Source organism: Panthera onca, chromosome C1 (assembly GCF_046562875.1).
Source record: "Panthera onca isolate mPanOnc1 chromosome C1, mPanOnc1 haplotype 2, whole genome shotgun sequence".
NCBI lineage: Eukaryota > Metazoa > Chordata > Mammalia > Carnivora > Felidae > Panthera > Panthera onca.
The window spans coordinates 221,339,452-221,355,820 of NC_138346.1; the positions used below are offsets into that span (position 1 = coordinate 221,339,452).

At 62.3% G+C, this 16,369-nt stretch overlaps 2 protein-coding genes across 4 annotated transcripts; both read right to left on the reverse strand.

Annotated features, from left to right (window-relative positions):
• Window positions 1-97: 97 nt before the first annotated feature.
• Window positions 98-8,152, reverse strand: PLEKHN1 (pleckstrin homology domain containing N1). 3 transcript variants are annotated; one of them, XM_060625010.3, is made up of 16 exons: window positions 7,863-8,043; window positions 7,658-7,757; window positions 4,800-4,946; window positions 4,616-4,696; window positions 4,420-4,492; window positions 3,950-4,077; window positions 3,737-3,868; window positions 3,469-3,549; window positions 2,635-2,710; window positions 2,369-2,517; window positions 2,095-2,244; window positions 1,733-1,873; window positions 1,422-1,562; window positions 1,056-1,265; window positions 737-785; window positions 98-651 (listed from the first exon to the last, which is right to left on the reverse strand). In XM_060625010.3, the coding sequence occupies exons 1-16, from the start codon at window positions 7,943-7,945 to the stop codon at window positions 536-538; spliced, it is 1,857 nt and encodes a 618-aa protein (XP_060480993.1). In that variant the 5' UTR covers window positions 7,946-8,043; the 3' UTR covers window positions 98-535. The 3 variants fall into 3 exon arrangements, with proteins under 3 accessions (XP_060480993.1, XP_060480992.2, XP_060480995.2); XM_060625009.3 differs by having other exon boundaries at window positions 4,420-4,696; window positions 7,863-8,152; XM_060625012.3 differs by lacking the exons at window positions 7,658-7,757; window positions 7,863-8,043 and having other exon boundaries at window positions 4,420-4,712; window positions 4,800-4,943.
• Window positions 8,153-8,876: 724 nt separating this feature from the next.
• On the reverse strand, window positions 8,877-14,948 carry KLHL17 (kelch like family member 17). Its single transcript, XM_060625014.2, has 12 exons — window positions 14,701-14,948; window positions 13,555-13,814; window positions 13,346-13,467; window positions 12,972-13,193; window positions 12,365-12,481; window positions 11,945-12,158; window positions 11,481-11,625; window positions 11,229-11,396; window positions 10,717-10,805; window positions 10,532-10,605; window positions 10,171-10,352; window positions 8,877-9,763 (listed from the first exon to the last, which is right to left on the reverse strand). Exons 1-12 carry the CDS (start codon window positions 14,808-14,810, stop codon window positions 9,535-9,537), a joined length of 1,932 nt encoding a protein of 643 aa, XP_060480997.1. The 5' UTR covers window positions 14,811-14,948; the 3' UTR covers window positions 8,877-9,534.
• Window positions 14,949-16,369: the final 1,421 nt, after the last annotated feature.

A 16,369-nucleotide genomic window follows, 5' to 3' on the forward strand; every position in this document is an offset into this window, starting at 1 on the left:
CTCGTCAGTTTCTCCCAGCCGGCCGCAGTCCACTCGCATTTGCCCAGAACACCCTCCTGCCTCTGCTTGTGATGTCTCAGACTTCGCTGACCTCCTACCCTTGTGCTCTCTGACCTCACGTGCTCTGACCCTCACTAATCTTTCTCAGCCCTCTGGCCTTCACACCTACGCTGTTCTCCCACCCCCAGGTAAAGCCTGCACCAAGTGGCCTCCCCGTGTCTTCCCTGGAGGAATGGTTCAAGTTTGGTCCCTCCATGCATCCTGCTCTGATCTGTGTCTGACCTGAGCAGTGTCACCAGGCCATCTTTGGTATGAGGCCCTCTGCCTGGCCCCTCCAGAGCCCAGGGAAACTCAGAGTTCTGGAGACCCCTGCACCCTGCTGGGGTCAGACACTGACTCAGCCTTCGATGGCGTTCAGGTATTGGATGCTGGTCAGCCTGTGGCCCTACAAAGAAAGACCCAGCTCTGCTGCAGACCCCCCACTCCCGGCTTAATGCTGGCGGGTAGTCCCAAGAACCAGCCGGCCCAGGGGCCATCAGATCCACTGGATGAGCCCCCCACCAGCCTCAGGTGCTCCGCGGGGCCAGCGCTTGTGGGAAGGAGATGAAGCTTTGTCCCAGATGTTGTCATAGCTCCTGAGGGGATGGCCACCTGGTGGGGGGGGACAGAGATGCATGTGCCTTCGGGAAGCAACACCCAGAGCTCCCCTCAGAAAGAGGCAAGGGCCTTCACTCACCTGAGGGAGGCGGCAGGGGGTCGGGTGAGACTTCTCTCCCAGGGGAGACCTGGGGACCCCAACCACAAGTCTGAGATCTGAGCCCTGGGGGGGACGCTTGGAGACCAGCCCACGAATCTGCCAGATCCCACCCCTACCTTTTCCTCCCGCACCTACCCTTCCCACAGCCTCCCCCCAGCCTGCTGCTGCTTCCTGTCCTTGACCTGCCATATCTTCCCTGTTTCTGTCTGTCCTGCTCCCCCAGGGTCCCCGAGGCCACACACTGTTTCCACCTCCCCGCAGAACCCTTTGCCCAGCAGGGGTGGGTGCTGCTACTCACATGCTGAGGGGAGTCTGGGGGTGGTGGACCCTGGCCCTGGACAGAGCCTCGGTGCCGCTGAGAGGCTCGCGGCTGCAGGGCTCCCTTCTTGGAGAGCAAGTGGGGACCACAGAGCCCAGAGCTGGGGTCAGAGACAGGCACAGACACAGGGACCGAGGGGAATGCGCTTGAGGACTCAGGTCCAAGCGAGCTCTGCATCGCGCTGAGGAACTGCAAGAAAGGGGTGGTGACCTGAGGCTCTGGACCAGAACCTCGGTAGAGCCGAGGGAATCCCTGTCCCCGAAATGCCTTGGCCTCTCATCATGGCTGAGTGGACCTCAGGCTGTGGACACACCCAGCCCTGTCCGTCCCCCACAGGGAACTGACCTCATCCAGGCCCTGGACATCTGTGATCTTGTGGTAGGAGGTAGCAGGTGGTGTGTAGGGATCGGCATAGAGCGGGGACCGTGGGGCCTCCGGAGGCTGGTCTCGGGCCTCGGGGTTGCCCTCCGGGCTGTGCTTGCTCAGCTGCAGGCAAGAGGCGGGAGGGACAGGTTTCCTGAAGAGGAGGTGGCCTGAGTCCTCCCTTCTCTGAGCAAGAAGGCCTCTAGGTGGCTCCAGGGCCACCTGGGCCTGAGAAATGGAGGCCAGGGAGATGAAGGGTGGGATGGAGAACTGGGTCGGCGTGCTGGGCTCACCTTGGTCAGGTCCAAAAACAACGAGGTGGCCTGGCCGGGCCCCTCAGCCCGGGCCTTGTTCCTGGGTGACCGACTGCTGCTGCTCCGTCTCAGCTCTGCCCTCTGCCTGCTGGTGCTGGTGCCGCCAGGGTTGGCCTGGTCCTGTGGGGACCAAAGACCTTCCAGAAGGTTCCCTAGGGCCCTGACCCACCCAACCCCATGAGGCTGCACAAAGTTCCCTTCAGTCTGAGTCTCTTCCCCTGGGGAACTAGGGTCCTGCTTGAAACGGGGTGCCATGGGGGTCCAGGTTCCCCAACACAAACTGTCCTCGTGACTCCCTGCCCCCTTCTTCTGCCTATCCCTCCCCACTCCCAGATGCTCACAGGCACAGGCTGGGCGGGGCAGCCTGTGGTGGACGGCACCGAGGACTCAGGGAGAGAGTGGCTGGTGTGCGTGGACGGGGGTGCTGGGCACCCTGAGCCCCAGCTGGTTCGTCCATCTGAGGAGAGCGAGCCTCGGCCACCACCCATGACCTGGACACCAGGGGGCAGGCAGAGGGGAGGTGAGACAGACAGCAGGACCCCTCTCCCTCCCCACCCACCCTTCTGCCCAGAACCTGAGAGGTGGGTGCAGCATCTGTCCTTGCTGGCCCCTCACCTGTGTGGACACCCGCAGCCCTGGGAAGCTCTCGGGGCCAGGCAGTGGGGGAGCTCCGTCCCTGTGGGAGACCGTCTGCAGGCAGAGCAGCCAGTGGCTGTAGTCCTCGTAGGTGGCACACAGCACGCGAATGGTGTTGATGAGACGGCCTAGCACACAGACACTGTGAGGGGGCCTGGCAACAGAAGCCCCCTGCAAGGCCCCACTGAAGAGCTGGGGCGCCCGGGAGGCCCACGCCCTCCCTCCCAGCCCAGGCCTCCACCCACCTTCGATGAGGAAAGAGCGGATCTGCTTCTCCTTCTCCTCCAGGTTGATGTGGATGGCGCTGAGTGGGAGCTCCCCCTGTGGGGGCAGTGATGAAAGACGGAGCCTCAGTCTGGGGTGGGTGCAACCCTGTGCCTCTGCCTGGGCCCATAATTCTGTCTCACCCCCCAGAGCCGGGCTGGGCCCTCAGAGCACAGGCAGAGGGCAAGGCAGGCTGAGGCTGACATCCCTGAGGGAGGTCAGTGCTCCCCGTCTCTCCTGAGGGATACCTTTACCCCTGGACTCTGGGTGGGGCCTCCATCAGCCAATGGCAGGCACAGATGGATGCTTCTGGGGACTGGTCCCCTGGGTCACCTATTAAGACTGGGGCTAGGGTGGGAGGGATCATGCAGGAGACCCCTGTATGTTCCTCAGTGACTGAGGGTAGAAGGTTACTGTGATACACATGACAGACACACTCCAGCTCGAGAGGACCCCCCCCCCACACACACACTGGAAAATGTCCGCTCGGAGGTATAGGCCCCTCTCAGAGATACTGGGGGCCAACACAAGAGTGCCTCCCAGGAGGGGTTCTGCCCCCATGCACCCTGCCTCGGTGACGGTCCTGCTGGTGGTGGAGGATGCTCTAGGATAATAAGGGGTCCTACGCAGGGGTCCCTCCTTAGCCACATCGCAGCTGAGACCAGACTGACCAGGGCAGCGGGCCAGGTGGGTGGGGCCAGCACACTCTGTCCCAACAGGCCCCGAAATACAGGTTCCTCCGGAGCCACTGCCCTCTCCCACCCCCACACACAGGGTGTCTCCCTGGGGCAGGTCCACAGTGGGGAGGGACCCACCTTAAAGCAAAGCCCATCTGCTTCCTCAGAGAAAATGGCCAGTGATGTTGGGTACAGGACCAAGAGCCGGTCCCACTGTTCCTGCAAGGGAGTCAAAGGCAGAGGGGGGGCTCGACCAGTGTGTGCGAGGGCCTGGACCCCATTCCTCACCCCTCCCCCATCTTTTGTCCCCTCCTCCATTCCCCCTCCCATCCATCCTGTGCCCCCATGTCTTCATCCCTGTGGCCCCATCTCCTGTCACCCCTGGGTCCCCCCGCCTCCCACGCACCTGTGAAGGCAGATGCTGAAGCTTGACCCTCGAGGCACAGATGGCACTACCCACCATCTGACGCCCCGATGCTGTCCGCAGCCGGGTCAGTCTGCGCTGTAGAGTCCAGGGCAGCTCGTCCTCAGGGAGGCCCTAGTGGAGGGGGGTCAGGGGCAGGCAGAGGGTGTGGGCGCAGGGGGGATGGAAAGGGGGGTGGGGGTTCCTGGCACTCACCTGCGGGGGCGATGAGTGGCAGTGCTGCAGCCCTCCCACGAGGGCCATCTGCTTTTCCAGGTGGTACAGCCAGCGGCCCAGCTCAGCCTGGCTGGAGCAGAGCACGAGAAGGGGAGCAGGCAGCGGGCCTGGGGGTGGAGGAGTGGAGTGGGCTGGGCCAGCAGCCCACAGGATAGGCCCTGCCCGAGGGATCCATGGGCACCCCAAGGCCTGGAACAGGAGGAGCCTGTGACACCATCTGGGACCATCGGCCACTAACAGGGCCACATTCACAGCCCTGGAGGTCCCCTACCCGCTACCTTGCACCCCTGCCCAGCAAATGCTCATGGGCACACTGGAGGAAAAGCCAGGATCCCCCAGTGCACTCAGGGTCCCTCCATTGTTCCGAAGCTCAGCCAGACCGAGGTCCCTGAGCAGCCCCAGCTAGAGGTCCCTCCTGGGGGCCAGGTCCACTCATGCCCCCCACACACCTGTGATCTGGAAGGCATGCTCTCTGGATCCCTCGAGCGGGCAGACACTCAGCTCCACCAGTGGTAACAGCCCCTGCCAGAGCACGTGGGGGAGAGGAGGGCTGGGGGACCCCGAGTGGGACGCGGACACCCGCCTCCCAGGAGGCTGCTCTCTTCCTCTACCCCTAGCCTCCGCCCTTTGCCTGTTTCCCCGCACCTGGAAGGTGAGTCCTTTGGAACCATGGGCCTGGAAGTACAGGTAAGAGGGGAACAGCTCCAGGAAGCAGTCGCTGACGTCCTGGGGGAGAGCAGGGCTGCCGGTGTGACGGGCTGGGGGTCAGGCCCCGGGCTGGTACCCGAGCACCCCTGCCCCCTCCCCGCTCGGCCCGGCCTGACCCCACCTGGCTGTGCTGGAATCGCAGCTGGACCTTGGCATAGTGTATAACCTTGCCCAGATTCCTCACAGGCACCCTCCGCCGCCCCTTCTTGAACACGCTCAGGAACGGCTGCTCTAGATTTTCTCGCTGGCTCTCCAAATCTGGGATGTCCTGTGGGGAGCAGAGCTCAGGGGAGGGGGCCTGACCTGGGACCAGCTGCCCCGCCCATACACACCCCTACAGTTACACAATACAAAGGTTAGGAACACACACACACACCATCGCTCATAGGTACAGAACCGTACGCACACTCACAGCTTCTTAACGTGGAAATAGTGGGAAGATACACACACGAGCGAACACTGCCTGCCAGTCATAAAATTACATGGCCCGGTGGTAGAGACAGCGAAGTCTGAACTCAGCGGAGATCCAACCCTCATTTTAGACATTTCCTCAGCTGCATACCCTCGTGTCAGTTACTCAGCCTCCAAAGACTTGTCGGTCAGAGGGGTTTGGGGGCATCTGACGGAGACGGTGCTCGAAACACTCCCATGCTTGTAGTGTTGGCTGTAAATGTTTAATACCTGGTTCTACAAAGTGGGGGAGGCGATTTCGATGTAAATACTCCCACCATGGCCCATTTCAAACTACCAGCATGTCAGTGACTGGGGAGCCAGAAAAAGATGCATCAGATCAGCCCTTGAGAGTCTGTGCCGACAGCTTTGGCACACCACAGCGGGCCCCTTCACCTCACCCACAGAGAAGCCCAAGGTCCTGGAAATGGCTCAAAGGGTCCCCTGTGATCTGCCGCCTCCTGTAGTCCTATTCTCTCATATCAGGCACAGGCTGCCTCAGGGCCTTTGTACTTGCTGTCCCTCTGCCTGGACTACTCAGGCCAACTCTCTTCTCACCCATCAGGATTTGGCTCAGATATCACCTTCTCTAGGAGATCGCTTCTGGGTAACTTTGTAACCTTCCCTGATCCCTCTGCACACCTTTCCTCCTTTACTTTTCTCCTTAATGCCACCACATCTGACTTATCATATCTTTTACTTGTTATCTGGCTCTGTCACAGGGATGGGAATATCAAGAGAATGGGGTCTTTGTCTATTTTGCCCACTGCTGTATCCCCAGGGCCTAGGCCAGGCCTGGGATGCGCTGGAGGTTCAATGCCTGTCTGTTGAGGGGAGGGGTTGTCAGTGCCCACACACACTTAGCTGATTCTGGCACACAGGGGATCCTCTGTAGTCGGGGGCGTTAATCATCAGATTGGGAGTCGGATAGGGATGGGTGTTGACCTGACACCCTGGCTGGAAGGGCTGAGGTCTAGGGGCTCAGGGGCGAGTTGGGGCCATGCTTCATTTGGGTGCTAGCAGGGGCCATCTCAAAGGCTGCTGAGTCCTGGCCAAGCTAAGCCACCCCTTGGGCAAGCCCAGGAATGTGAACAGGCTCACGGCTTCCTGGCCTCCCTGACTCTGGGTGGGGCCTCCTGTACCCACACCCAGTGTGGGGAACAGCTCAGGGATGGGACCCATGAAAATTAGGCCATGGAGCAGGAAGGGCCACACAGCTGTCCCTGTGGCCCGGGCCCAGCCTTAGGGCCCAGGGAGGAGTTAGCTCATAGCTGTGGCAAGGTTGGTTCATTTGTAGGTTCAACCTGCCTGGTCCCCTTTCCTGCTATGTCCTGCCAAAAGAGGACCACCAGGGCCACCACACCTCACGTGACTCCACCAGGGTCACATGATGCGACCACACGGAGGGACTCCAGCCCAGCCCAGCCAGAGCCTGGACAGAGTGCCCTGCCCACTTCTCTGAGGCAGCATGGTTTCTCAAGCCAGCACTTTGCCTGCGGAGAGCCCTGGCACCACAGAGGGCAAGAGAGGGGACAGGGGTGGGCTTCCCAGCCTGAGAGGAACACGTTGGAAAGGTGAGCTCTGGAAGCCCACACCAGCTGCTAGGCCTCAAAGGGGCAGTGCGAGGACAGAGGGATGCAGGGCGTGGGCCCTGGCCCAGAGTCACAAATGTTACTGCTTCTATGTCTCCCAAGAAATTGGAGGCTCATTTCCCTCATGTGCCGGGGTTTCTGCACATAGCAGAGCCTCACCCCCACCCGGTGCTATCCAAGCTGGGGAAGAGGGCTTGGGGGTCTCTCCCCACTCAGCTAACCCTTAGCCTCAAGGAGGTGGGCAGGGTGAGAGGGGGTGGAATTCAGTCCAGAGGCGGGCCTAGCACACGGGAGCCACATCCCTGCTGTGTGGCCTGGGGGGGGGGGGGGGGCGGGGCACAGTGGGCTGCTGTGGAATGAGGCAGCAGCGGATGCCGAGATACCCCCTGGGAGAAACAGGTCCAGAGTAGGTGAGAGGCTGGCTCCCTGTTCACCTAAAGCCTCTTCCTCTCAGAGTAATGACAGAGGGTGGGGGTTCACAGCCACACCACCACCGTGACACCCGCGCCCACGCGGCGACATAGATACATGTGCTTGGTCCATCTCGAATATGCCTGGACATGCTGTCCCGCGCCCAAGTCCTGGGGGTGGGCAGACACCACAGGTACGGTTCTGAGCGGACAGCCTGACCTTGGGGCCCCCTCCCGCGTAGCAGAGAGACTCCTGGAGGCCCCGCCTGTGGCCCGCCCCTGCCCGGTGCTCCCTCGCCCCACTGACTCAGTGTCTCTCAGTTTCGCTCTCCACTCAGACTTTCGGCCGCATGAGCTCCCTAGGGTGGGGCAGCGTCTGCTTCCTCACCTCACTCGGGATCTGACTCCCCCCAGGCTGAGGGGGTAAGACCCTGGGCCGAGCGAAGATAGGACAGGCACACACAGCCACACGGAGACCACCGCCACCGCACCCCTGTGAGCTGGGACACGCCCACCCGCCTGCTCACCGTCCCAGGGACGTAGTAGAAGATCTTGTCAGCAGTGGCGTCCCCGTCAGGACCGGCCTCGGTGCCAAACAGGCCAGCCAGCTTCCTTGCGCCATCCTCTCTGGGGACAAGTGAAGTGGGGCTCACAGCCTGGCCCCAGAGGCAGACTGAGGGACACCCTGTGACCTAGTGGCCGAGGCTGAGCTCCCCCCTCCCCCGCCCTCACCTATTTCCCTTCAGCGAGGGCTTTCTGGAGAAGGAGGCCCGGAGCCTCCTAGGGGCCTGAGGGACGCAGTGGCTGTTCCCCATGGGCGGCGGGAGTGGCGTGCCCCAGTGGAACAGGTCGACCCGTCTGTGTCCCTCGGTACTGAGCCTCACGTCCCACCTCCCAGGCGGGGCTCTGGGAAGTCTTGCCCTATACCTAAGGGCCGGACGAGGGTGGAGCCTTTCTGGGAGGGACCCACCCTTCCCTGGGCCCAAGCCTTTCAGCTCTCTGCCCTGGTCCTCCACACACACAGGCTAGGCTGGAGTTGGGGTGGGGGTAGGGGTGTGGGGGGTGGGAAGAGTCTTCTCCCGGGGTCCAGCCAAGAGAACCCACCTTGGCCTCCAGTCTGTACAGCAGTCGCCTCGAAGGCCTGGTTTATGAGTATGTGGCCTGCCAACACTCAGGTTGGGGTTGCCTGGGGCTGGAGCTCCGTGAGCCCAAGGATCCCCCCCGTCTCCCCTGCCTGATACAACCCCTCCCCACTGAGAGCACACATCCTGTTTCCACCCAAATGCCATTGAGTCACCACTGACTAAGGGGGTGTGTGCTTACTCTCAGCTGCTGAAACAGGAGTGTGCAACTTTAGGGAAGGGGAAGCCAGGACCCTTCCCCCAACCTCTCCGTCCCTGGCCAATGCCCAGAAAAGGAGGCCACAAACCTCCTGGGTGTCCCCAGGACCATCGTGGTGAGGCAGGGGTAATGCTGTGTACACCCACCCCCCTCTCCAGAGCCTGGGATGATGAGATGGGACCATGAAGGCCTCTCCGGACCGTGCTGACAGCAAACCACACTCCTGGCCGGGTGCTTGTCCACAACATCGCCTCCCTGTCCCACCTGGATGTGACGATGCTGCCTCAAAGCCCCCAGCTGCCAGCGCAGAGCCTCCCCCAGCCGCACGCCTGTCCCCGCGCCCTCCCGGTCATTCCAGGCAGGACCCCAAAGGGTGGAGATGTACGCTCAGCCTCAAGCCCACAGAGCCCCAGAAACATGTTTATTGTTCAAGTTGGCTCATATTGCTGTGTGGGGTCTGTGGCACGCTTGTGCTCAGCTCAGTGCAGGATCCAGAAAAGACACCATGCCCACGAGAAGGAAGCCTGCTGCTTCATGACTTCCTTGGGAGTGTGCCTGGCTGGGCATGGTAGGGGTGGTGTGCAAAGCCCAGGCTGGAAGGGTCTGCACCTGCGCAGAAAGCCCCCACCCCACTAACCCTGGCCTGCTGCTCTGCATCTGCCCCTCAGTCCATCTAGGTCTGCAGAGTCTGAGTTCACCCCTGACCCATCTCTCCCTGGTGCCCCCAGTGGGGCCGCAGGACTCAGGGGAAGGCAGCTTGGTCCCAGAGACACAGGACACTTCAAGGGGAAACTGTAAACTGGTGGGTGCTGCGCTGCTCATCGATCAATAAACAATGAATAAACCAACCATTAAGTAAATAAACGGTACACACACAAACACTGAGGAACGAACACAGAAATGGACAGCCTCGACGCAGAGAGACATGGACACACAGGGCAGGACTTTCCCGGTGGGGGTCGAGCACCCCGCCCCCGACACACGAGGCGCTGGGGCCACCCCTTGGGGCTTAAGGCATGTGGGAGGCCGCGGGGCCGGGTCTCTGTGCAATCCGCGCGGCGGCTCAGAGGCTGGTGGACGACACGGACAGCGTGGGTGAAGAGGGCGGCGGGAAGTTGAGCAGCTCGAGCACCGCCGCGCCCACGCTGCTGCGCCGCGTGAACATGCAGGACGCGGCCACCCACTTGTTGGTCCTCGGGTTATACTTCTCGATGGAGTTGAGGCTGGAGCTGCCATCGTTGCCCCCCACCGCGTACAGCCAGCCGTCCATGGCCACTAGGTCGTGGGTGCTCCTAGAGGCGTGGGGGTGGGGTCGGGGTGGTGAGCCTTGGGGGTGGGGCCAGGGAAGAGCTTCTGGGGGCGGGACCAGGAGAAGAGCTTCTGGGGGCGGAGCCAGGGGAGGAGCTTCTGGGGGCGGGGCCAGGAAGGCGCTTCTGGGGGCGGGACGGGGCGGGGGGGGGGGGGGGTGGGGGGGTGGGGGGTGGGGAAGAAGCTTCTGGGGGCGGGACCAGGGAGGCGCTTCTGGGGTGGGACCAGGGGCGGAACTTCTGGGGGCGGGGACCTGGAGCTGGCAGAGGGGGCGGGGGTACAGATGGGAGGGGTCGGCACACCCCACAGGGGTGAGGCCCTAAGACCTATCTGCCAGGCGCTGGTAGGTGGTGGTGACGACCCCCGGGCTGTGGAGGAGGGGCGAGCGCACCTTCGGATGTTCATGGGTGCTACACTCTCCCAGGCACCCGCCTTAGGGCTGTATCTCTCCACAGAGTTGAGGCAGCTGGTGCCATCATTGCCGCCGGCCACGTAGAGAGCCCCCTCCAGCACGGCCACCCCTGCTGAGCTTCGTCGGCTCAACATGGAAGCCACGGGCGTCCACGCGTTTACCTGTGGTTGAGGAAAGTGGCTGGGGGCAGACCCACCACAAGCGCAGACCCCTACTCCGGGGCAGGGTATCTGTGCGAAAGGGATGGGATGCAGAGGGTTGACCCTCTGGGTGACATGGGTGACCAGAGCGATGACCTCAAATAGCTCTTAGAAAGGGAAATCAATGTGAGGGTTCGTACCTGGGGCTCATACTTCTCCACAGTTGCCAGGTGCGATGAGCTGTCGTAACCACCCACCGCGTACAAGTTCCCATCTGCAGAGAGTCAACATACCCACGGCGTGCTTGCTACTTGTGGGGTCCTCAGGGTGGGGGCAGGTAGGGGTGGGGGTGTGGGCACTACACAAAGCAGGCTCTGTCACCCACCAAGCATGGCCACACGCACGTATCGCCTCCGGGTGCTCATGGCAGCGATGGACGTCCATGTTCCCGTCAGAGGGTCATAGCGCTCAGCACTGTGGACACCAGGTCTGCTACTGACCTTGAGCAGTGGCAGAAAGGCTGCCCTGGTTCCAGGACCTGCCCTCCCCTACGGAATGACTACAGTCCCATGCTGGGCAGTCACAGAGACTGACCCCAGAATCCCACTGCAGCAAGAAGCAGGCCTTCTGGGTGGGCATGAGCCACTGGCCGGCTGCCTGAAAGACCCTGGGCAAGTGTCCACGTGGGCCCAGCCCCTGGGCTGCTGGGAAGAACTTGAGAGGAAAAGAAAGGGCAGCTGGGCTGGTGCAGATGGAGAAGCCCAGGGCACCGGGTGACTCGAGTCAGGTGGGATCCCTCTTTGCTCCCCTCAGGCATGACTTCTGCAATCCTGATGCAGCCACACCTACAGCCAAACCAACCCCAAGAGGCCACCCGGCCCTGACCCCGGCCACTACCTGTTGAGGCAGGAGGCCCCATCGTAGCCACCAGCTGCATACAGGAGCCCATGCAGGGCGGCCACACCCAGGCAGCTGCGCCTTGTGCCCATGGACACCTCAGGCTGCCAGGTGTTGGTCACGGGGTCGTACGACTCTACGGTGGCCAGGTCTGAAGTCCCATCGTAACTAGGGGAGGGGTCCGTTGCCGGTCAGGATTGGCCCAGCGGGTATATGCTGAGCCCCTGACCCCAGACCAGCCTCCACACTTACCCACCCACGGCATACAGCCGGTTCCCAACTGCTGCCACGCCCACCCGGGCCCGGCGCGTGGACATGGAGGCCACCACGTGCCAGCGGTCAGTGCGTGTGTCGTATGCTTCACAGTCCCCGTGGATGGCGAACAGGCTCCCTCCACCTAGGGATGGGGAGGTGACAGGGCAGGACAAGGGGCCCCAGGGAGGCAATGGGCTGGGGGTCTCTAGCATAGGTCAAGGTCAAGAGTATGGGGGCTTGAAGCGTGGGTGGGGGTGAGGATTGGTGAGCGGGTCACACCACTCGGGGTCCTCCGTAGGCTGACAAGAGGAGCCGGTGTGGGGTGGCTGCAGGATGTGACCAATATAACGTGGGGTAGGCTTGCACTGGCTTACAGATAGAAGGCATAGGTCAGGGATGGGAGGGGAGAAGGAGGTGATGTGGGGGGCGTGGAAACCAGGGGACACGATAGGTGAACATACCCACAGCAAAGAGCACAGGGCCAGCACCCTCACAGCGCCGGGGCCGCGTACGGCTGGTGCCCAGAACGCCCCTCTGCTCAGGCAGCAGGTGGAACTTGAGGGCCTCAATGAGCAGGTCCTTGCAGTCAGGGTGGTGCCTCACCAGGCTCTCGGCATCCACATGGCCCAGCAGGAAGTCCCGGCTCAGCAGGGGCAGGCGCACACACTTCATCAGCTGGGGGGTGCAGGGGGTGCCATGGTCAGGGGGCAGGCCCCAGCGAAGAGACTCACTCTCAGACACCCTGGACCCTTCCTGAAACACGTGCCTGCATCACTCCTGTGAAGTGTCTCTGGACACGGCAGAGCCCAGGTGCACCCAGGCCCTCAGCCACTGTGCAGCCCCTCCCGGGTACGCTGGGCCCCCCCAGGCGCTGGCCTCACCCTTGGGACATGCTGTCTCCGAGAGTCCACGTCATGCTTGACCCAGCTCAGGACGGCACGGTAGACGTCCTCCTCCGAAGGCACGTTCAGGCTGTCGCTGGAGACCAGTTCCAGCACCTGGGGGTGGGGACCCTCAGACCTGAGATCTGGGGAGGGTCTTGGGGGCCCATGGAGCCCTGAAGGTGCCTGGGAGGGAGAGTCTGATAGGGAGCCCAGAGTTCCTATGAGAAGGGGCCAAGCAAGGTCAGGAGCCACAGATTTGGTTCCTGGGGACCTAGGCCCAGAGCAGTCCTGGGGATGTGGAACCAGGGACTAGAGGTTGTAGGCAGGGGTGTGGTCAGGGCAGGATGGGATCAGAAGTCAAAGTTTGAACGCGTAGGTGGGTCAGAAAATGGGGATGAGGTTGTGGGGCTTGGTCAGGGGATGGGTCGTGAGCCTGGAGCGTGGGTCATGGGTTGGGAATAAGGGTTGGGGGCGGGGGGAGGGGGGCAAAGGGCCAGGTCTTAAGGGCCAAGATGAAGGGAGCCAGGGGTCTAAGGACGGGGTCTGGGGTCCAGGGTCTAGGGACTGGGTCAGGGTCGAGGCTGTATGCCAGCTGGCACGTTACCTGCTTTAGTGGCAACAGCATGAACTCCTCAGTCTTGGCCACATCCACGAAGTGCTGCAGCACGTACCTGTGTGCTGCCTTGAGCAGGTCACCGCAGGAATGTGTGTCAGCAAAGCCCCGGATGCCCAGGCAGTTGGAGGGGTCGAGCTGACTCAGCAGGAACTTGCAGCAGGCGTCACGGACGCCATTCAGCTGCAGGAGGCTGGCAGCTGGGAGCAGAGTCTGTGGGGTGAGATGAGAGAGAGCCAGGGGAAGAGGGGCGGAGAAACGGGACGTGAGGCACTGAGGGACAGGGAGAGGCACGAGAAGACACCGGGAGCTGAGGCACGAGGCCCAGGAGAGGTGCCGTGAGTTGTGAGATGAGGCACCCTCACCTGTACGTTGCCCTCGCCCACGACGATCTCGGCAGTGTATGCAAACTGCACCAGCTGGTCCAAGGCCTGAGGGTCAATGTCGTGCAGTGTCACGTGCGTCTGGCGGCTCTCACTCATCTCATCTGTGGGGACAGCGGGTCAGGCCGGTCCCTGCCCTGTGAGATCTGCGGAGCCCCCCAAGTGCCCAGACTGGATGTGGTGGTACTTGCTTGTGAACATGGCGTGGAAGTAGGGGCTGCAGGAGGCTAGCACCACCTTGTGTGCTCGGATCTCCTTGGCTGCCACGTGCAGGACGATGTCACACAGGAGGCCACGCTGCCTCATGCGGCTCATGGCCACGAAGGCGTCGTGATAGTGCCGTTTGGAGTTGTGGGACACAGTGTGGCCCTCACGGCTCAGCAGCTGCATTGCACCCTCCATGGGGGCCGTGGGCCGGGCCTGCCGAGGACGTGCACGCTCTGCCTCTGGGCTGCAGGTGGGTAGTGCCAGGTCAGGGTGCACTCTGCAGGGAGTTGTCCACCCACCCCTGAAACCTCAGGCAGGGCCAGGACACCCAGGAGGTCACCCCTCCGTCCAGCAGCCCGTACCTGGCTTCCATCAAGGACCACCCTCCTCAACTTTTCCTCACGTACGGGGAGCCTCCCTGGAGTCCAGCAAAACTGCCCCGTCCCTGTTCCTAGCGTGAGGTTCAGTCACGCACCTGATGTCGACTGTCGGGCCTATACGGCTTCCTCTGCTGGGACCCTCCTGGCACCGCACTCCCCCCTGCCCAGGTGTACCCATAAGAACCAGGACCCCCTCTGCCTGTGACTCTCCCAAGAGCCAGGCTTCCTCTGCCCTCCTTGGGACCAGGTTCTCCTCTGTCTGTGACCGGCCACCGTTCCTGTTTCCCATGAGTCCAGTGTCCTCCGCACGAGCTGGGCACACAGGACGTGCATGAAGCGAAACTGGCTAATGCTGTATGACAGCTCTGAAGAAGACCCCTATGCCCACCATCAGGCCTGACCTCACTTGACCCTCCGGAGCGGCTCCACCCGCCCCTCTCCCCCCCCCCCCCCCAACACGCATCCTGCAGACAAGCCGCCTGAGTCTAAAGAGCGCAGCCAGAATTCAAGGGCGGCGGGAGAGGACAGAGCCTCCGGGAAGCAGCCACCTCTGGACGTCCTGTCCCAGGTCTCTGTGTGCGCGATAAACGGAGGAGTTGTACCCTCCACCGGCCGGCCGAGTCTGCGGGGCGCAGAGGCCGCCTCCTCCGGGCAGCCTGCCAGGGTCGGCGCGCGCCCCTCCTTGTCTCCTTCCCGGACCCACTCAGCCCCAGGTCTGGCTTACGGTCCCCAGACCCTCGGCCCACTCACGCCGGCGGCTGCGGCGGCGGTGGCGGCGGCGGCGCCTCCGGCCCGGGCCCCGGACTGCCGTGCTCCGGGCTTTGTGTCCTGCCAGCCGGGCGCTCGCTGCGCGGCTGCATGGTCTCGGCCGCCGGACCCGCCGCGATCCGCGGAGAACGCACAGATGCACGGACGCACTGACGGCTGGAGGGCTGCTAGGCGGTGGCGGCCGGCTCAGCTTCCCTCGGTCCCGCCGCCTGCCCGCAGCCGCTGTTTCTCGGCGCCGCCCGCTCCGCCTCCCGCGCAGCCCGCGTCTTTGGGGACTGAACGAGGCACTCTAATCCTCCCAATGTCTGGGCTCTCTGCCTGCCTCCTCCTCCAGGAAGCCCCCTGGGCCCCGCCCGCCGCCTGTCTAGGAGAAGCCTCACCGACCATCATCCATCCCCGCCAATTCATTCAAGAAGCCCCGCCCCCGTAAGCACCCTGGACCCGAAGCTTGGAAGGCCCTGCTGCCCCTGGGGCCTGAGGCAGCCCAGGACCACATCCTCCCTGACCCTTTGTGACCCCACGCAGACCACTTTGCCTGTCTGGCCTTTGCTGAGTTCGCTCCATGAACCCCTACAAGTACCAGGCCTTGAACTGGGTGGGGCGGGGTAGGGTGTGGTAGGACAGGGGTGCATGGCCTGGGGGACCTGGCAGGAGCCACGACTGCTCCCAAGAGGGCTGTGGGATCTGGCTGTCCAGGCCCACAGAGCCTTGCCTTTAGGTAGATGGGTGGAGGGAAAGAGGGCACAAGCTGGCCTTCCATCTCCTTTCTTCTCCAGGCAAGGCAAACTTCCAGCCTCTGGGCCTTTGTACCTGCCGTACCGAGGACAGGGCAGAGGAAAAGTGGCCGTTCATGCCCAGCCCCGTATGTGGACTAGGGCTAGTGTATTCATAGGCAAGTTCCCGGCAGAAGACTCACTGGACTGAAGTACAGGCACAATACTTTAAGGAAGATTTGGCCAAACGGACTTCAGTAAGGGCTCTGGGATCTGTCCATTGCCCACCCCCCGCTCCCGCCCCGTGATGTGGCCTGTCCAGTGAAATTGTAATGACTCTCATCATTCTCATCCTCGTTTGATCCGGATGAGACTTGCCTGTCTCTCAGTGGTTTTTTTTTTTGGTTGTTGTTTTTTTTTGGCGAACTGCCCATCCAAGGCATTGCCTTTTCAACTAGACCGTTTTTCCTACTAGGTTGTTGGGTTTTTATTATTGATTTGTAAAAGCTTGTTGCATAGAAGTCCTCTCTGTCAAGTGTTTCCATCTGGATGCATTTTGTCCACTGTCAGTGCATTGACATCTCACAGGCACGTGCCATGGAGCTCTAGGGAGGCTGCGGGCAGGGCTGGGAGAGGTTGCCCCAGGTCCCGGCCTCTCTTCCCTCAGGCAGGTACCGCTATTACTGTCTCCTAGAACCAGGAAGGACACAGATTTGTGAGCAGCAGGTCAGGATTCTATCCTATGCAGTTCTGCCCGATTTTCGAGAGCTACGGCCCCTCACTCAGTGATGTGTGCGGGACCCATGACTGAACCAGGCCTGCGCCATTAGCCCCAATTCCGCCGACCACCGTGGGAGCCCGGAGCCAGGAGGATGTGAATGCGCCCTTCCGCCTGGATGCCTCCGGAGCCACCGCTGGAGAAACTCAGAGCCACCGGT